General features: G+C 39.9%; 1 protein-coding gene across 2 annotated transcripts in view; it reads left to right on the top strand.

Moving 5' to 3' along the window:
* Positions 1-21991, top strand: part of ARHGAP25 (Rho GTPase activating protein 25) — a 98364-nt gene that overhangs the window by 29256 nt on the left and 47117 nt on the right. Inside the window, exons 2-3 of one of the 2 annotated variants that reach the window (XM_060187169.1) lie at positions 4685-4870; positions 14096-14295. In XM_060187169.1, coding sequence (XP_060043152.1) covers positions 14113-14295 — 183 coding nt within the window. In that variant the 5' untranslated portion in view covers positions 4685-4870; positions 14096-14112. The remainder of the gene's footprint in view (positions 1-4684; positions 4871-14095; positions 14296-21991) is intronic. The other variant, XM_007521260.3, reaches the window with a different exon arrangement.

Genomic DNA, 21991 nt, shown 5'->3' with positions numbered 1-21991 from the left:
TTGGTTGAAAAGGTATGGTTATACTAGAATGTTTAAAAAATTTTTTAAAATATTTATTTATTTTCCTTTTTGTTGCTTTTGTTTTTTTATTGTTGTTGTAATTATTGTTGTTGTTAATGATGTCGTTGTTATATAGGACAGAGAGAAATGGAGAGAGGAGGGGAAGACAGAGAGGGGGAGAGAAAGATAGACACCTGCAGACCTGCTTCACAGCCTGTGAAGTGACTCCCTTGCAGGTGGGGAGCAGGTGGTTCTAACCAGGATCCTTCCTCAGGTCCTTGCGCTTCCTGCCATATGCGCTTAACCTGCTGCACTACTGTCTGATTCCCCCGTTTTTGTTGTTGTTGTTGTTTTTAAATCAAGGCAATGTTGACTTCTAACAGTGCATAAATTTTAGTGGTGTAATTTCACACCTCAACAAATGCATATATCACCCCTCCCATGTGTAATTTCCATCTATCACCAGCCAGTCAACCCACTCTATATATTCCACCCACTCCCCACCTTCCTTTCCTCTGGTAACCACCATTATGTTGTTAGACTCTAAAGTTTTGTTTTTGTTTTGTTTTCTATTAGCCTTCTTTTCATTTGGTTTGCTACATTTACCTTGTTTCTTTACAGTTTACACATGTGTCAAATCATCAAATATTGATCTTTCTCATTCTTATGGGTCCATAATATTTGGGAGTTAGTTGATTTCATAACTTAGTGAGTTGTCAGTCTTGAGTCACAGTGGCATTTGCCTTTATACCTTCTACTCTGTATTACTTCTGGGTCTTAGAAGTTTCTTTACCTTAATGCTGACATTTACATTAGAACCATTATCACATTAAAGCATCTGTGTTTGACTAAAATCATCAAGACCATGCCTTCTGCCAACTCTTTTTCTTTGGTCAAATATATACATCTCCACAGGCCTGTATTTTTGTCGCAGCACTGAAGCTCTACCTGCCTGCTTCCTTGCTACTGCCACAGGGCCAGGGGACTAAATGTTCATCATCTGCTTTGCTGTAGCCATAGCCTAAGAATTATCACTTCCTTCAACTTTTGTTATTGAAAACACTGGGGATTAATGTTTTCATTCTATTCATTGAGCCCAGATCTTGGATATCCCAACATACTAAACCTTAGTTGTCCAGGCATTACTCCCAATCAGAAGGAATTGTCAGGCAAGATAAAACCTATTTTTTTTACCTTCTTTGCAAGAGCTGTTTTTCAAAGTAGGGGTGTCTACCTTTCCTTCTCCTACTCGGAGGAATAGGCTGTGTATATGTGCATGTATGCACACATGTACAATATACATGTGCATATACATTTACCATCACTACCACTAGCAACTTGAATATAATTTGACTTTAAAGGAAATACTATCCATAATGAAGCATCAGGAATCCGTGGGTTCCTCCCCTTCATTAACTGATAAAATGACAGCACAGAGGAAATGGAGGGCAGGGTCTGTCCGGGAGGGAATGTGTATACGTGTGTGGTAAACATCTGTGCAGTATCATTTCACTGTACTCAGGATTACTAAACAGGTCTGGAAATGCAGGCCTGGGAAAAGGAGCAAGTTGAAGTTCAGGGCAATAGCTAATGTGTGGGGAAAAAAACACCCAAATAGAATCTATTTTTAAGAGCTACTAGAATTATGAGAAAGACACATATTTCGCATATTTCAACATCAACAAAGAGAAATATAATGAACTTCATGTCTATGCTTTACTAAAATTAAATAATCATCAAAATTTTCGTCTTATCTCTTTTTTTCTTATTTATTTACTTTATTTTACTTTTTGTCGTCTACCACCAGCAGGACTTCAGCACTCCTGGCCAAATTTTCACATAGAAAAAGAGACACAAAGACAAAGGAAGAGAGGGAAACACACCATGATATCACAGCCTCTCCCTCTCCCAATATAGTGGCGACCAGGCTCGAACTTGTGTTATCCTCCTGGTAGGTGCCTCATGGGTCCTATTTTCTCTCTCTCTTTCTTTTCTCTTCTTTTCATTCTTTATTTTGAGTTTTTAAATTTATTTTAATAAGTATTTTATTTATTTTAATGAGAGAAAGATCCAGATGGAAATGTACACAGAAAGAGTGAGACCAAACCTCTGCTCAGCTCTGGTTTATGGTGGTTCTGGGGATTGAATGAAAGACCTGAGAGCCTCAGATGTGGAAGTCTTTTTGCATCTGTATTATGCTATCTCCTTAGAACTTTTGTGAGATATTTTAAAGCAAACCCTCAACATTGTGTGATTTTGTTAGTCATGCTTAATATGTGTCTTTTAAAAAGTATAGAAACTTAATTCTCCAACCATATTGCCTTGTAATGTAAATGTCAGTAGCACCGAATAAAATTAATTTATTGGTTTCAGCTAGCCTCTGTTCTAATAATCTAATTGCCTTAATCTAAATATATTCTTTTTATTAGGTTGTAGAATAAGGGAAGCATTTATGATGTGCTTGACAGGCCCATCCCATTGCAATGATTATGCATTATTCACACTCCTAGTAGAATTATAAGGTTAAAACTCACTTTTTCCCAAAACTAGTGAAGGGCTGGAAGCATACTAAGGTAACACCTGTTAGAAAGGGCAGTGACTTGTAGCTTTATCAGGCTCATGTACTTGGTTACCAGAGCTGTTCTGAGTGTTGACCCAACTTGTTGCTGCAGTGAAATGCTAGGGCCATGGAATTCATCTAGACTTGTAAAGTGCAAACATGCCAAGCATCCCCAAAGTATTCATGAATGCCAGTGACTAAGCAAGATCTTCTGTCTAAAGATAAAGGGTCACTAACTGGCCAAATGCCTTTCTTCCTTGAACATGCATGTGAATACTGAGAGCTTATTGTGTTAGTTGTCCTGCCGTCCTCTACCATCCAGAGTCCTTGCTTACACTGATGTCTGGGAAGACAGAGTGTTAGGTGGGGTGAATTTACCTCCCAATTGCTAGATCTCATCTTCACCATGCACTGAGGAAGAGGTAGTCCCTGGGGAAGTGTTTAGTAGGAAGTGTTCACAATTCTGCAAACTTCTTGTTATGAAGTTTAGCTTCCTGTTATGCAAAGAGAGGCAGAGGGGGTCAGTGAAGTGTTGTAACTGGTGGAGACTCACAAGATGTGACAGTGCTCTAAATTACTAAGAAACATACAAACTTCAGAGCATGAACCCTGGAGGCATGGCCCTGTAGAAGCACCTTAGCTTAAGAATTTGCCAGAGTATAACCCTTGCAAATTTTAGGAAGAAACAGAAAGTTCATTCGCTCTCTCTCCTCCCCACCTGCACTGCCCTCTTTCACACTGAGGTCATGGTTTTACTCCTCCTTCAAAAGATACAGTTAACTGTGTTATTCCTGTCTAAAGCAGAATTTGCTTTGTTGGACTGAAATGCTATTCTGTCAAACAATGAAAATTGTGTCTATATAGTAGAGAACACAAGGAAATTAAGCCAGCTCAATTTCTCTAGGTGGAAGTAGTCAGGGCACAGTTTTTAAATATAGCTTTGAATTAGGTTATATCAATCTGTTTTGTGGGCTATCATCCTTGGAAAGCCTGGGACATTTAATTGTATGTGGACAGAACAAAGCCCTTGCTGCCCCAAGTCTTTTCAGCTTCACTAACTTTGGCAGTGACAAAGTTTTTCACAGCAAAGTGAAAAAAAAAAAACATTTAGAACAACAGAAAAAAAATAATAAAACCAGGGAATGATCAGAAGATAAATTTATCTTTGTCTTTATGCTAAGTTTTGAAGATGGAGAAATGTGAAAGTTTCTTACCCCCTTGAACAATGTTAGGTACTTTAAAGTAGAGGCCAGTGTATGTGTTGGAGCAGGAAAAGGGAAGATGGATAAAAAAAAAAGCAAGCACGGAGGTTCAAAGGTGAAAGAACTCATTTTCTTCTAGAAAGGCCAACTTCTTGCAGTCTAGTAGCTAGATAACTTGAAGTGCACATGCGTGTTTGTGTGTGCGTGTCTGTGCAGGTTGTGGATCATGATATACAAGCCCATTTGTCACTTGAGGCAGTGATGATGAACCTAGGCTCCCAATGATTCTCTTGTCAAGCTGGGTAGGCCACCACTAGCTGTGAGCTGCGGTCTGAACCCCAGTTGGGCTCTCATGAGGTTAGCTTGTGTTCCTTCCTCCCATGGCCACATTGGGCTTTGGTGAAAATCCTTAGATACCTTCAAGTGGGCTTGGGTAGAAAGCTGATAAGATAGAACAGCACTACCTCCTACTATGTCCATTTTCCTATTGGGGTGTTAGCCTAATCTTGGTGGTGGAATTAAGGTTTCAGTGCTATTTCTCTATTGCTCCTTTTATTTTTGAGCCCTGCTGAGCCTTGCACGGTATAGGTGCAGTGGGAAAAATAACAGAGGTCATTGTGCATAATGTGAGAACAAAAATGGTGGAGAATGCGGCAGGTTGACCTGAGTGACGGACTAAGAACAGTGACTTTGTTTTGTTTGGGTCCATAGGAGGGTGGTGCCAGTTCCACCTTACTTCATTTACTATGTATCCCTGTGGATTAGTCCACACTTATTCACAATTTAGACAGATTATATCCTAGAATGTATACTTCCCGCTAGGTTGTATGTTTCCTGATGGATATTGAACTTTGAAATCAGATTTCTAGCTGTGCAGCTGGGCTTATCATTTTCCCTCTTTGACCTTTAGTTTTTTGTCTAGGAAATGGAGATCACATGATGGCAACTGCCACAAAGAGCTGCAGATGAGACTAGACTTACAGTCTTCCTACTGGAACTGGTGCATGGCAAGCACTCAGTAAAAAATAACCTTTTCTGTGCAGATCTGGGCCATATCTTCTGCTTGAGTGGGCACAAGTGAACAAATGTCCCCAAATCTCACAGACAAGTAAAGTGACTGATAGTTGTTATAAAGATAAAATGCCTGGTAGTGGCTGGCATTTTTGCTAAAATTCTTATTTGATTTACTCAACAGATATTTCCTGAGACCAGTTAATTGCCCAAGTGTTCTTCTAAGAGATGTGGTTAGACTGGTAAAGAATATTTCATAGATTACCTTGCCTCCACGAACCTATTTCCTGATGCTTGGGCTTCCATTTTATATTTTTCATCAGTGATTCTCTTTTCTCATCCTGATTTTATCAGAAAGAAAGCCTCAACTAGGTGTTAATCTGTCCTTAACACTTTGTGGCTCCAGATTGAGAACTAATCCTTCTTTTGTACATGGGAGAACATGACCTGGGGCCAAATCATCAAGGTCTAGGGCTGGGATTCTGGTGGCTACTGGCTACAAGAGAACAAGAGATATTTTTGTGTGCCAGAGAGCATAGGAAATAAGTTAAACTTCACAAGACTGGAATTCATTAATTTAGAGGGGTTCCTCTATTTATAAAACCCTGCCCATTGCCTAGAGGCAAAATTGCACTTAAGAAATGACCAATAAATTGTTCCGATCCAATGCTCTAACTAGTTAAAGGGATGAGAATGGGAGTATTTTTATTAAAGAAAATTCATTCTGTAGACCTCTAGTCATTATTTTTTTTTCTCCAATACCCCCTTCACACACACACATCTACACACTCACTCACTCACACTCACTCACTCACTCACTTCCCTTCATTCTTTATAATGAAATTTTGAGTCATATGTTGAAAGAGTCCTTATGATGCCAAAATGACTGAGACAAAAGCTTGCCCTTACAAACTTCTATAACTCAAAACGATATAATCCAAAGACATACAACAAATGTAAAGATGTTTATTCTTAAGGCCATAGGGACTTAAGCTCACATTTATGGTCAGAAATGCCTCTCTGAGAGAGAAAACTGAGATCAGAAACTTTAACAATTCTCAAAGGGCCTCTCTTTATATCTTTATGTAGGACTGTGGAAGGACTTATGTAAGGAGCTGCCTTCTATCCTTAAATGACTTCTCAAAGAACATGTTATGGTTGTGTGAGTGTGCACTGTGAAAGGGCCCTGGCAGAAAGAGTGTGTAAAGTGATGCTTCTCTCATTCTAACTGTGATCTTGCTATTTAGTGGCATTCATTCACCCAGAGACAAGTGGCATTGAGTTCTCTATTTGCTCTTGAACAAAGGTACCATTGGAATTCCAAGGATTATTCCTGTCCCAGGGATGTGAAATGAGCAAGAAGTGGCCCCGGAGTTTTCTTTTCATTCCCCTTCCAGGTAGCTGCCTCCTGTGTTATCCCCAAACTACTGGGGATAGCCATTTTCCTTGTATCACTTCTTTCCTTTCCTAGTTAGACCTAGTGTAAAACAGATCCTTTTTCAGTTGTGTATTTAAGTTTATCTTTATTGCCATAAGTTAGGAGTATCTCCTTTAATGTTAGTTTTCCTTGGTTCTTAAGAATCATTGTGTTAATTTTCAGATCTGAGGTTTTTACATCACTCAAAACTCAGGGCTTTCACTTGTCTCCTCTGCTCATTCAATATCTTAATTCATAGGACTGACCTGTCAAAACCAGAGTTCTTGGGGGACCCCGAAACTCCCAGTCTGCCCAACTATTTCATCAAATCCAGTACTGGGTTCCGTTGCCTCTTTAAATCTGTCTTGGCTTCTGAATTTTTCCTGTTTCCAGTGAAGGAGTTCCTAGGTCAGTGAAATATTTAGGGTCAGGAATATTTCTGTCTAGTTTTCGAGCCCCACATCCCCAAACATTTTATACTGCATGCTAAGTGCTGGGCCAGTGTGTGTTGAGTGAATGAATAGACAGGACTACCTTCCACTCAAACCCCCAGACTCACAGAAGTCTTTGACTCCCACTTCTCCTTGTTCAACCAGTTATTAAAGTCTGGTGTTAAGTTTCATAAGTGCCTTTCCTATTATTTCTTTTTCCACTGTCACTGCCCTAATTCAGACATTTGGACTTGCACCCATAATGTTGCATAGTGTCCAATTTGCCATTCCTTTCTCTTTTCTGCCTTTTATTTCCCACTTTAGGTCTTTTTCTCTTTTCTTTCCCATTTAACATAAGACCAAATCTCTATAACAATAATAAAAACAGTTTTCATTTAGTGTTAATGTTTTGCAATGTGAATATTAACTAACTACTGTCAATCTTTATATACTAATCACCTCTAAAGTTACACAAATCATCGTAAGTCCACAGAGGAGGAAACTGAGACAGGACATGACTCACCCCAGGCTACATATGTAGAAGCTTGTGTTCCTTTGTTATTTCATCCTGACTTCTCCTCATCAGGTATTGCATTAAGTGTCAGAGGTACAAAAATGAGCAAGGGCAAGATTTTATGGCAGAGTTCTTATCACCTTAGAGAACAAGTGGTGAGGGAAAGGAGAGTAACAAAAAACAAAACAAAACAAAACACTAGACAGAATCATAAATGCTTTCATAATTATGTGATCCCAGTTAAGAGGGAATAAAGTTAAGAAAGCAATCAAGTCTGCAGGAGCAACTGAGTGTGACTGGGTTGGGAAATTTTCTTATGGGAGTTGTGACCTGAACTAAGACTTGAAGGGTAAACAAGAACCTTTCAATAGATGGAATTGAGGGGTGGATAGAGCAGGATTAAATGAATATTCTAGTGAAGAGAGCAGCATCTTGTCATGGGTGAAGGATAGGCACTAAGGAAGAATGGGAAATATCATAGAGAAGTCACATACATACACACACACACACACACCAAAAAAAAAAAAAAAAAAAAAACCTCCCATGGTAGGGAATTTAGTCTTAATCTTGTAGGATGGAAGTCTGGGGATGGGGAATCAGAGACTTTTAGTCAGCAGGAGAAGGGGGGGGAGAGGGAGAGAGAGAGGAAGAGGGAGAGGAAGAAAGACTAGAGCTTTACTTTGGCATATGAAGGGCTGGGGACACAAGCAAATCCTGTGGTCTAATGCTGAGCCCCTTCTTTGGCTAAAAACTAAAACATCTAAGCTTTAGAAGGACCATGCCATAAGCAATTTTATCAGTGAACTGGAAGTGAGAATTCTACAGGGGAAATTGGCCAGACAATTTCACACAATCTCATAGAGAGGATAGAAGGGCCAAGTCCGGTGGAGGAAAAAAAGAAAAGCTAGGTCAGAGAGTTGTAGACTGTGATGACTGTAGGAATGAGGCAGACTTCTGGTCTGGCTGGTTATCTGTCAGGATGACACACCATATATGGAAACTGCTGGAGTTAAAGCTGACTTGGGTGCTAGTTGGTACAAGGCAGGGAGACTGTGGGAAGTGAAGGAGAAGGTAGTAATTGTGACTCACAACACGTTGAGCTTGAGATTCCCACCAATGTTCATATAAGCAACTAAGTAGATGGATCTAGAGCCCAGATATGGTTCAGTTAAGGCATGGTTCCCAGACTAATGCACCACAGTAATATGTAATATATATATATATTCCTTCACTAAATTCCCTAATTTAGAGTGAACTGCTCCCTTCTCACCACAGTTAGCAATCTAAGATATAATCTAAGCTAGAGACAGAAGTATGAGTAGATAGAGGAAATATCTCAAAAGTAGACTGTAGAAGGCTTTGTGATTGATCATTTTGGGGCTGGGAGGGGTCAGGAGATGGGAAGATAAAGAAAGGAAGTGATAATACTTCAACAGCTGACTTCTCTGTTTATACTTCCCTCTTTACTTTTCTCTTGCTCTAATTTGGGAAAAAAACAACTAGCTAACTTCTACCACAGAAATGACATCACTGGAACTGCAGTGTTTCTCCCATTTCTCCACCTTCCATTTTGATAACCACCCTCACCTGAAGACTACAATTCAGCCAAGGCAGCTCAGTGGCATGACTCATCTGTATTTTACCACAGGGTTTCTTGCTAAGTTACATGAAATGACTTTCTCTGACCTCTCAGGTCACAGTTGAACTTCTCCGTCTACCACCTGAAATCACTTTTCCGAGACCTCTAGCTTCATTTCTCTTCTCTTCTCTCTCTCTCTGTCTCTCTCTACCTCTCTCTCTCTTTATCTCTCTCTCATTTAGTTAGGACAGAGAGAAATTGAGAGGGGAGGAGGAGGAGGCAGAGAGTGAGGGAGTAGGATAGACACCTGCAGACTTGCTTCACTGTTTGTGAAGGGAGCTCAAACCCAGGTCCTTGTGCATGGTAATGTGTGCACTCACTTCCTGGCCCCCAGCTTGATTTCTCTATTTGATGAAATGTTCTCCCACCTTAATATCCCATTTTTTGTTCCATTTATTGATGGTAAGCTTCAAATTCCAGGAAGTTCTGAACAATAGAACTTTCTGTGGTGATAGAAACGTTCCCTGTGCCGCTCAATACTTCACCTATGAACTACAAAGACCAGTCAAGCACTTGAAATGTGGCTGGTTGACTAAGGAACTGAATTTATTTTAATTTACTTCTCTGTACATAGCCACTCACAGTCAGTAGCTACTACACTGAACAGAGGAATGCTATTTTTGTTCATTCTCTCTCTTTTTGAGTAAAGGCGGCTTTTTTACTTCATTAAGGCCTTCATTTTATATTTTGCCAGGGTGTTGTGCAAACACTTAAGATCTGCTGCCTACCCTCCCTGGCCTGACTGCAGTTCCCTGACCTGAAAAATGTTCAGACCCTTTCCTGAAGGACTGGGAGCATGCACTCAGCATGCAGTGACTGACTCACAAGCCATACTTATCAGGGCTTTTATTTTCATTATGAGAAACTGCTCCATAAATAGTAACTGATTGCTTTGTTTACTCCATCCGGAAAGAAGTTACACCCACAAAGAGAGACTACTCAAAGGAATTCACAAGGAAAGTTAGTCAAAATTAAGTCAAAGTCAAGACCCTCAGACATTCTTTTCAGATGCTGGAATGATCTTAAACTAGGCCTGACTAATGAGCAATACAGAGACCAGGGTGTGAGAAGACTCTGGTCACTGGTGCCTAGAATCCATAGCAGCTTTCTCCCCAGGGTTTGGGCCAAATCCAGCAGCACAGAGGCTTGTACTGAGCCATCTGCACTCTTAACCTGTAGTGCCTGGCCCAGTGTTCCTAGTCATATCTTGTATCCACTAACAATAGGCAGTCAAGAAACTAAGTGGGTTATAAGAGAATGGTGTCATTTTTGGAAGCTAAAAGATAGTCAAGGCCTTAATGCCTTAATGATCTATATGGTCATATGAGATAATGGTTACTTACTTGTCACCAGGGCATCAAAGCCCCTCTTAGCCAGGCCTGAGAATATTAGAATATTCCTACTCCTGCCATTGACAGAGCATTCTTCAGTGGTGGGCATTTTGGGGATGGGGAGGTAGGGGTAGGTGGACAATAGGAGTGGAGGTTTTGACTTTTTGTATATTTGTTTTTACAATAATAAATCAAACAAAAATTTCTAGAGCAAATAAAAAATGAAAACCCCAGAAACTGGGTTTTTCTATGTTGAATTAATTCACTTCATCTACAGAATCTGTTTATGTTTCCAGATTACTGCTCCCCTGACCCAGGTTTTCTTCACTCTCCCTTCCTTTCTTTTCTTTTCTTTTTTTTTTTTTTTTACCAAAAAAAACTATTTATTTTCTTATTTATTTAGTGGATAGAGACAGAAATAAATTGACAGGGCAAGGAGAGATAGAGAGGGAGACAGAGAGATACCTGCAGCACTGCTTCACCATCAGTGAAGCTTTCCCCCTACAGGTGGGGACCAGGGACTTGAACCCAGGTCCTCAAGAATCATAGCGTTTCGACTTAACCAGGCGCACCAGGTGTTGGAGACATGTAATTTCTTCTATCTCTGATAATAGCCCTAACAATTTCACTAGTATCTGGCATAAATCTTCATAATCATCATGTCACATCTGCCCATTTTCCTCCTTTCCTATGCTGGTTCCATTTGATGGCATCACCCTAGGAATTAGTGAAGGTTCTTCATCTCATCCCTGTTTGAAAGGTGAGCACTTCCTTCCATATTTGATGTTACTTCTATGGGGTGGTCACAAGAGTGGGCTGGGCTATATAGAGCTTATCTAGGTGAGAAGAATGCCCCCTGCATCTCCCACAATGATTCACTCTTCTAGTTTTTACAAACATCATGTGGGAACCATACTTTCTGTCTCTTTCTTCTTTCTAAGACAGTATGAGTCTTTATATGTTTATCTCTGACCTGAAGAGACAGATGTGTAAAATCCTTCTATTCCCCATTGCCACATTTCATTCCCGCCAGGAATCTCCTATGGCTTATTCAGACCATTTACACAGCTATAGAGTAAGCGATTGACTCCAGAGTGACTGTTATTTGAATACAGATGGAAAACATTGAAGATAGTAGTTAACTGATGAACACAGTTGGAGATAAAATTCTTTTTTTAAAAAAATATTATATTTATTTATTCCCTTTTGTTCCCCTTGTTGTTTTATTGTTGTAGTTATTATTGTTGTCGTCATTGCTGGATAGGACAGAGAGAAATGGAGAGAGGAGGGGAAGACATAGAGAGGGAGAGAAAGATAGACACCTGCAGACCTGCTTCACCGCCTGTGAAGCGACTCCCCTGCAGGTGGGGAGCCAGGGGCTTGAACCAGGATCCTTCCGTCGGTCCTTGCACTTGGCGCCATGTGCGCTTAACCTGCTGCGCTACCGCCTGACTTCCTGGAGATAAAATTCTTAATTGGTGTGCCAGTGCACATTGATATATAAAGCTAACCCTTTGCAAACTGCTAAATTATCAACAAAATGTCAAAATGCTTTTTACTGCAACTACTTCCCCCTTGTCATGAGGTCTGTCCAGTGGGTGGTTGTATACAATAAAGTGTGACCTTTCCAGGTCTCTAGTGGGAATTGAGGGTGACTGCAAGCTGACAACCATGGTGAGGATATGAAATATGTGACAGTAACATATACCCCTTGAAAAGTCAAGGAATCCCAGTTGGGGCAGAGTCTTCTTTAGACAAAAGTACAGGGCTGACAGGGGAAGCATGTAAAAAAGACTGATAAAGTTAGAGTTTGTGGAAATAAGACTGTAACACCTTTCACAACTTTAGTTTTTGAAAGTGTGATAACAAAATAAAAAAGGTGACCTGGAATGAAATAGACCTGCAGATCTAGAAGGAAATAGAAAGGAGGGCTTCTGAAGCAATGCGAATTTTCTTTTTACTGTTAGCTTTCTTTCTTCTTCTTCTTCTTATTTTATTTATAAGATGGAAACGTTAACATGAACATAGGATAAGAGGGGTACACTTCCATATATTGCCCACCCCAGAGCTCCATATCCAATCCCCTCACAATGGGAAATTTTTAATTCAATGAATGATAGATAGGAATGAAGGAAGAGATAAAGGCTTATGATAGAGCAATGTTTTGTAATGAAGAAGGAAATTCAGGAATTTCTCAAAAATGAGTTCAAGTCTTCTCAGTGGGAAGCAAAGTCATCTGTTGATAAAAATAATGAATCACATTTGTTTACCCTGGACCAGTAACTGTGTTAAGTGATTTGTGTGTATCAGCTTGCTTAATCTTCATAACATTCCCAGAGCACTATTATAGGACCAATTACAGTTCCTATTATTTAAGAACTATTGTTTTTTTTTTTTTTTTATTCCCTTTGTTGCCCTTGTTGTTTTTATTGTTGTAGTTATTATTGTTGTTGTCATTGTTGGATAGGAGAGAGAGAAATGGAGAGAGGAGGGGAAGACAGAGAGGAGGAGAGAAAGATAGACACCTGCAGACCTGCTTCACCGCCTGTGAAGGCGACTCCTCTGCAGGCGGGGAGCCGGGGCTCGAACCGGTATCCTTATGCCGGTCCTTGTGCTTTGCGCTACCTGTGCTTAACCCGCTGTGCTACAGCCTGACTCCCTTTAAGAACTATTGTTATCCTAGTTTAGCAAGTGAGGAAATCGAGGCTTAGAAAAATTATGTAATGTTCCCATGCCCAAAGAGGCAGAAAGAGAAGACCTGTTTTCTAACAGGGTGAGGGTGGAGTTGGTTCAGTTCGGCTATTTTGTGAATGTTCTGAAGATTAACAAAAGTTGGATAAAGGGATTTTTACCATGGAGGGACCACCACCCCCCATAAGGAGAGGAATGCAGGCACTAGGGATGGGCAAGCATGGATGCCACAGTGCAAGGCTGTGGACACAAGGAGCTCTGGTTTGTTTTTAAGGGCACTACTGGAACTTGCTGGTGAGGAAGAAAGATGAGACTCACAGAGCATGTTGTATGGGAACCACAGGCAGGACAATGGGTTGCTGTGGAGGTGGGGAAATGAGAAAATTGCTCTGGGTGGGACAAAATGTGGAGATCTGAATCTAATCCACTGATAGTCAGAACCCTAGTGTGCAAATAAAAGCCAGCTATATCATGCAATGGATTGAGGGGGTCTGGATATAAATTCTGCTTCTGTATTCTGTTGAAGACTTCACTTTCTTGTCCTATGCTTGTGTACTCAAGGGCACACAGGGGTGATAACCCAGCTGAAAACATAGTTGGAAGGCAGCTACAGTGACTCCCTGGATCCAGCATAAGGTGCTGTAAACATTTCTCTGGCAGGGGACAGGATGATATTGGACAGACAACACTTGGCAGGAAAATTGAAGAAGTGACAAATTTCTGCACACAGGCTGTTTGGACAGACTTGGGGGCTTCAGGGGGTCTTTGTAGAAGGACTTTAGGTACAAGGACAATAGTGAAGTCAGAGTGAATATACCAGCTCCTCCTCTGTGGACTAATGCCCGGGTGGCTTCCGGCTGGCTGCCTCTGTGGAGGGTTGAGACTCACAGTGCACCCTCAGAGCAAGGCATTATTTTCTCTCTCTTGTCAGATACTGACTCCCACGCAGGAAAAGGAAGCACCTTTTGTCAGATGCTGCGGCCACTTCCTCTTCAGAAGGTCTCCAGCCAATCTTTCATTTTGCAGAATGAGGGGCCCTACTCTGGCTACCGGACTGTGTTTGCGCTGGGCCTCTGGTTTTTGCCTGGGTTTCTGTCTCTGTCCCACCCTGGGCAGCAGCCAGCCGGCTTGGCCACACGGGGGATTTTTCTCTGATATAGATCTGGACCCTTGAGTTGGACCTAGCTGAGGCCCCGCCCATCTCTCAGCCCTCTTGGGGGTTCCTCTGTGGCCTCTCCGCCCACTCTTTGCACACTGTTCACATCCTCAGTCAGCTGGCCTGTCTGTTCCTCTCCCCAGCTCGGTCAAGGAGCGTGATGACCGGCGAGCAGATGGCAGCCTTTCACCCAGTGTCCACTCCCAATCCGCTGGAAAGGCCTATCAAAATGGGCTGGCTGAAGAAGCAGCGGTCCATCGTGAAGAACTGGCAGCAGAGGTACTTTGTGCTGAGGGCACAGCAGCTCTACTACTACAAGGATGAAGAGGACATAAAGCCACAGGTAGGGGTCTGGCTACTTGTCTCAGTTTCCAGGAGCTGAACATGGAGCAACTCAGATGTGTAAAATGCTCAGGACCCTCCCTGCTAGATTAGACACGTACTCCTTTGCAAGGCAATGGTGGTTCTCTCTTCTCTCCCGTTCCGAGATACATAAACAGCGTCCAAAAATAAGAGGGTGACCCTTCTTCCAGTCCCCGAGATAAGCAGTCTGAAGTTTCCCAAAAGCAATTCTAAGTCAAGATGGGCAGTGTGGCCTTGGTGAGAGCAGTTGGGTAGGAGGGCCCAGGGGGAGTGGATTTGATTTCAGGAAACACGATTTGGTGCTTTCATTTTTTTTTTTTTTTTGTTCCAGTGATATTTATTGTTTGTTAGGTGCCAGACATTGTTCTGACTACTTTAAACAAACCAATGAATAAGACATAAAAGTTCCTGAATTTAAAACTTTGAAATTAGGGGGAGGTAGAAAATAAACTAGGGTGGGGATAGATAGCACAATGCTTATGCAAAGAGACTCTCATGCCTGAGGCTCCGAAATCCCAGGTTCACTTTCTAGCACCACATAAGCCAGAGCTGTGCAGTGCTCTGGCGTTTCTCTCTGTGTCTTTCTCTCTCTGCATCCCTCTAAAAATAAAATAAATAAAATACTTTTTTTTATAAATATTTTTTATATTTATTTTTATTTATTTATTCCCTTTTGTTGCCCTTGTTTTATTGTTGTAGTTATTATTGTTGTCATTGTTGTTGGATAGGACAGAGAGAAATGGAGAGGGGAGGGGGAAGAGAGAGAGAGAGGGAGAGAAAGATAGACACCTGCAGACCTGTTTCACCGCTTGTGAAGCGACACCCCTGCAGGTGGGGAGCCAGGGCTTGAACCAGGATCCTTATGTGGGTCCTTGTGCTTAGCGCCACCTGCGCTTAACCCGCTGCGCTACAGCCCGACTCCCAATAAAATACTTTTTAAAAAATAGAAAATAAACTCAATGAATAAGAAGTATGGAATTCATTAGAAAATGACTAGGTCTGTGAAGAAAAAGAGTGGAATAAGAAGTAGTCAGAGTTTGGGAATGACCAGAGGAGACAGCTAAATGCTTATACAAAATTCTCTAAAGCCCTACCTAGGTCCAGGTTTAACCCTCAACACCATCATAAACCAGATCTGAGCAGTGGTCTGGAAGAAAAAAAAAAGTTTAGAAGGAGTATAGAATTCTTTACAAAAAAAAAAAAAGTGGTCATAATGACCTATTGATAAAGGTGGTATTTGAGTAAAAGCAAATGCCTCATTTAGAGAGGCAATTAGTCACATTTTCTCTGAGGAAAAGCACTTCAGGGAATAGCCAGTGCAAAGACCCTGGGGCTGAGTGTGTCTGACAGCATTCCATGAGTGAGGGAAAGAACAAGAAGGTCAGTGTGGGTAGGCGGGGCACAAAGCAATACAGTGAGGTTAATCAAATGGGTAAAGTCAGAGATGGGAATGCAGAAGATGAGGGCTGAGGCAGAGATTGCAGAGGGCATTGTAAATTAGTGTAAGGACTGAGTGAGGGTGGTGGGAAAAATCAAAAGGTTCCCATAAGTGAGAGAATATTGTTTAACTTATGTTATAAAAAGATGGTCCTCACTACCAAGCTTAAAAATTAATTTAGGTACCGAATACTGTGTTTACTGTCAACTGTAGACTATTCATGGCCCAATTAAAACATTAAAAACAAATTAAGTCGGGTTGTGGGGGGTGGAGTGGGGGGAGACATTGCATAATGTAAATATGTTTAGAATCTTAGTAGTTTGGAACTATGAGCCGGAGAAAAACTACCACATTCCAAATAGTAGAGCAAACAGGATTTTCTCGTGGAGTGGATAGGCTAGAAAGAATTTTGATCCTAAATCTTGTGCCAAAGTCTATTTTCCTCAAACCACTGATTGTTCATGGCCATTGTGAAACAGAAGAATAAACAGAACTTTTAATAGTAGCCGTAGCATCTCAGAAGTAAACTAGATATCTCAGGGAAATCAGGAGAGCTGGTCACAGTATCTACAGCTTACGTAAGTGGAGGTTGAAGCATGGACTTGGCCAGGAGGCACTTAATAGAGAAGGTATATTCCAAACTGTTTTCCTGTTTCTTTGAGTAATGACTTGTAATTAGCAGTACACACGCCTTTCTTTCTCTTTTGTTAGGCTTACTTCTAGATATTTGAATCTCTTTGCTGCACTAGTACATGGGATCGATTTCTGAATTTCTTCTTCTTAGTGTTTGTGTGGAGGAATGCCACCGATTTGTGTTTATTAATTTTGTAACCTGCCACCTTACTTTATTGGTTAATAACTTACAGGTGCTTTCTGCGGGATTCTTTAGGATTTTTTTCTATGCATATCATATCTAGCCTGAGTAGTAATGATTTGACTTACTCTCTCCCAACTTGTTTAGTTCCTTTTTTTTGCCTAATTGCTATGGCTAGGACTTTCAACCCTATGGTGAATAGTGAGTGATAGTGGGCAACCTTGTCTAGTACCTGATCTAAGCAGAAATGCTTTCAGTCTCTCACCATTGAGTGTGATGCTGGCTGTAAGTTTGCTATACAGAAATTCAACTATATCTAGGAATTTTCCATCTATTCCCAATTTTTGTGGTGTTTTGATCATGAAAGGGTGCTGGATCTTGTCAAAGGCTTTCTCTGTACCTATTGAAATAATCATGTGGTTTTTGATTTTCCTTTTGTTGATGTGGGGAGATCACCTTTATTGATTTATATATATCGAACCAGCTTTGCATCCCTGGAGTAGATCCCACTTAGTCATGATGTACAATCTTTTTAATGTACTGCTGTATCCAATTAGCTAGAATTTCGTTCAATATCTTCATATCTGTGTTTATTAGAGATATTGGTCTATAGTTTTGAAGCCAAAAACAGAATATACAAAATCAAAACAAAAACAAACAAACAAAAAACCAGAAAAAAATCAAGCAAACAAGCAACATCAACAAAAATCCAGAGGAGTGAAGGCATTGGGAGAAAATGACAGGATATGGCTAGAAATAAACAAATGAAGAAATGAAATGGTCATTCTGGAAGAGGGAAGTTCTCTTTAAGGATGGATTTGAGGACTAATGGCTCATGAGTTGACTAATGGCTTCTGGTTAACCAGCTCGTCTGCTTGAAGGCAGGACTCTGTCACTGCAGAGACTGGAGCATGGCTAGAGACCCCCTAGATTAGGTTCTTGCCCAGTGACTTATACAAACATGGCAACCAGAGTTCCTTCACTTTATGTCCAACTCTGACCCCATCAGAGACAAACCATTATAGGCTAGCATTACAGTAACTGGCATATTACTAGTGCATGGAGAAAGTCTTCTTCTCCATGGAAAGCAATAGAGATAGCAGTAATACTTTATCCCTCCCAAGCAATGGAAAGGGCAACTTAGTAGGGTTTAATTCCATGAGATGGAGAAGGCAAAAGGCATGTTATGCCTAGCCTGACTCTACTGCTGTTTGACCATATGAATATTTTATTTTTTTGCATCACTGTTATTTTTAATACTTTTAATTTTATATTTTATTTATTTCCACCAGGATTATCACTGGGTCTCAGTTGCCTGCATGATCACTCAACTATTCTTGCTAGCTTTTTTCTTTCTTTTTGGTAGAGGTAGGGTGAAGTAGAGAAGGAGAGGAGGAGAGAGACAGGGAGATACCTGCAGTATTGCTTCACTGTTCATGAAGCTTTCCTTTTGCAGGTGGGGACCCGGGGCTTGAGCCTGGGTCCTTACACATGATAACATGCATCACTGCTTACCTCCCCCTCCCCCATGTGATTCATTTTTTAAAAATCAGACAAGACAATGTTCTGTATTGGTTACAGAATTAAACATTAAGAAGCAGTTTTATAAAAGCATGAACTAATATAAAAAATGAGTTATTGAAGGCATTAGCATAATTCTGTTATTTTGTAGGAGTAAATTCAAAGTCCTTTCAAAATTAAGTTAGCCTGGGATAACTAGGTAAAACTTCTCTAAGAATGAAGGGGATAGTTTATCTTTAGGAAATCTATTTAAATAAAACATAAAATCAATAGGTCCAGATCAATAAGTCAAGTGAGAAGAATCACACTTTCTCTAAAGAGATGACTGAAAAAGAAGTTGGTAAAATGTGATAATCAGAGATAAGAACATTTAAAAAAATAAGAAAAGTATTCTTACAATAAGAATACATTATATAGATATGCTTATTTTGATTACAAAAGCTAGATATGTGCATGGTAGGAAATTTAAAAGAACAAAATAGAAAATAGAAATTATCCCATCCACAAGAATGACCCAACTAAATCCTCATTTATTTCATATATATGTAATATATATCCACTACACACACATATACTTTTAGAAACTCAGCTGTGACAATGAAAAATCAATGTAATATTTTTATATTAAAATCAGCAGTTTTGTTAAAGATTCTATATTGTAATTCTTGATATGGTGAAAATCTTTTGTATGAACATTATATCATTTATTAAACAATAACCTACTGGACATTATTTGAGAATTTGGGCTGTTGTTTCCATATTATATAGACAAGAATTAAGTGGGCATTTTTATAAACTTTTTACATTTTCTTAATTATTTCATTAAATTTAAAACAGCTATTCAAAATAAACTGTTTTTATTATGCTTTCATTTAACATTGTTCTGGAATTCTTAGACAATACAAGTATTCCAAAACAAAAGTTATAGATATGACTTAAATTCTTGGGGAAAAGTAAAGGCATATTTTTACATGATGTTTCACATCATTCATGATTCTAACTAGACCAATACATAAATATTTAAGAAGTGAATTCATAAAATTACTATAAGGAAATTTAGTAATCTGCATAATACTCAGGAGCGGATGTTTTGCAAGGATTACAGCATGAGGAAAAAAGTCTGATTTAATCTGTATAAATAAAAATGTCTCTATCATAAAAACATAACAATATGAAAAGATAAATAATACAAAGGGAAAAATTTATGTAGTGACTATATCTTTTAACACTTAAAAATGTTCTTTCAGAGCTATAAGAAAGTTCAAATAACTAAAGAGAAAAAATCAACAGGTGAGACAAATTATTAAAGAAATGTAATAATCTATAAGCAGACATATCTTTAAATATTTTTAACTTTCCTTTTGATGACGAGAGAGATAGAGAGGAGATGGGAGGAGAGAAAGAGAGAGAGAAAGCAGAACATTGCTTAGCTCAAAGTCATTTTGATGCCTTGTAGCCTCAACCATGAAAGTTTCTTGCATAACCACCCTGATCCAGAAACAGGAATTCTTAAACATACTGGTGAAATGAAAATCCATGAAATGTTTCAGGAGGGTAATACAGGTAAATGTCTGCAAAATGAATCCACTGCTCCTGGTGGCCTTTTTATTTTTATTTTTTATTTATTTATTTTGCCTCCAAGGTTATTGCTGGGGCTTGGTGCCTGTACCACAAATCCACTGCTCCTGGAGGTTATTTTTTCCCTTTTGTTGCCCTTGTTGTTTTTTATCATTGTTGTGGTTAGTATTATTGTTGTTGTTATTGTTGTTGGATAATGACAGAGAGAAATGGAGAGAGGAGGGGAAGACAGAGAGAGGGAGAGAAAGACAGACACCCGCAGACCTGCTTCACCACTTGTGAAGCAACTCCCCTGCAGGTGGGAAGCTGGGGGCTTGAACTGGGATCCTCATGCTGGTCCTTGGGCTTTGCACCACCTGTGCTTAACCCGCTGCACTACCACCCGACTCCCTTTATTTTTTAAATAGAGAGAAACTGAAGGGGTGGTACAGAAGAAGAGAGAAAGGCAGACACATGTAGTTCTTCTCTGCTCATGAAGCTACTATTGTGCAGGTTGGGACTAGAGGTTTAAACCCAGGTCTTTGAGCATAGTAACGTGTGTGCTCAAGTAGTGCATCACCTCCCAGGCCAACATATGCCTTTTCAAAAGTTTAAAATCAAAGAGATCTTATACAGATTAGGTGTGATAATAGATTCAGGTATTTAGCACAGAACCTGGCACCTGGCAAGTTGATAATAAATGTATATGTAAGATATTTATAGGGTTTTTTTTTTTTTTTTTGACTCCAGGGCTATCACTGGGGCTGGGTGCCTACACTATGAATCCACTGCTCCTGGAACCCATTTTTCCGTCTTTGTTGTCTACTGTTGTTATTATTATTGTTGTTTTATTGCTGTCATTGTTGTTGTGTAGGACAGAGAGAAATCGAGAGAAGAGGGAAAGACAAAGAGGGGGAGAGAAAGATAAACATGTGCAGACCTGCTTCACTGCTTGTGAAGCAAACCCCCTGCAGGTGGGGAGATGGGGGCTCAAACTGGTATCCTTGCATGGGTCCTTGTCTTTAGCACCATGTGAGCTGGCCTGGCCCCTATAGATTTTTATTTTTTTATTTTTACCAGTTTGGGTTGAAATGATTTGGGGTATCAAATAATGGCATAATGGTACTTAGGAGAGGTAGATACTTCTGCAATGAAACTTCTTTCTTTCTTTCTTTTTTACTATCTAAAAATAAATTGCTCTTTCATTCTTCCCATATCACCACACATGCTCCCACCTCCCTTTTCCTTTTCCTCTTCCCCTTTCCCTGTTTTATTCTTCATCCTCTTCTGTCTCTTTTACTTTCTCCCAGTCTTAGACAGTTTTATTGCTAGACTCTGAAGAAACATTTATTCTTTTAGGTTCCTGGCTGAGTTAAATGTACTTTAATACTGACTCTTTTGTCTTTATAACTTCCCTGCTACCAATTCTCTTCATTCACATTTAGTTCTGCAATAAAAACCATACTCATTCAGCTCAGAATCAGCATGCTAAACATCATTTGTGATTAATGCAATACAAATTAACTACACATGTTCATTCACACAGTCATTTAAATTTTTAGAGTATTGTTTCCCTCATTTGAAAAATAAGGGTGATCAACTTTGCCATGCACTTGATGCAGAACTGTTCTGAGCATGTAATGAGATGCTGCAGGGGACAGTAAGGCTCCATAAGGTACTATACATATATTCTGGGCAACAAACCGGTATTCTGATATACATTTGTGCTTAAGAGATCAGATATCTGGCATCAAAGTAAAAGACTCGGGTGGGTGGGGAGGTAGGGATGGAGGAGGGAGGTGGAACATGATGATAGAGGGGGACCTGGAGGGGACTGAATTGTTATGTGGAAAACAGGAATGTTACACATGTACAAACTACTTTTTTTTTCTTTTTGTAATTAGGGATTGTTTATAGCCGACAATAAAATACAGTAACACAATACAAAATATCGTAGTCTGTACATGTATAACACCTCTCAGTTTTCCACATAACAATTCATCCCCCTCTATGTCCTCTGACATCATGTTCCAGGATCTGAACCCTCCCCTCTACCCCAAGAGTCCTTTACTTTGATGCAATACACCAAACCCAGTTCAAGTTCTGCTTTGTGTTTTCTTGGTTTTCAGCTTATTTATTTATTATTGATGATTTAATAATGATCAACAAGATTGTGGGGTAAGAGGGATACAATTCATACAATTCCCACCACCAGTATGCCATATCCCACCCCCTCTATGGAAGGTTCTCTATTCTTTATCCCTCTGAGAGTATAGACCGAAGATCTTTATGGGGTACAGAAGGTGGAAGATCTGGCTTCTGTAATTGCTTCTCTGCTAGTCTTGA

This window comes from Erinaceus europaeus, chromosome 3 (assembly GCF_950295315.1).
Source record: "Erinaceus europaeus chromosome 3, mEriEur2.1, whole genome shotgun sequence".
NCBI classification, from domain to species: Eukaryota; Metazoa; Chordata; class Mammalia; order Eulipotyphla; family Erinaceidae; genus Erinaceus; species Erinaceus europaeus.
This window is presented reverse-complemented; position numbering and strand designations above follow the sequence as displayed.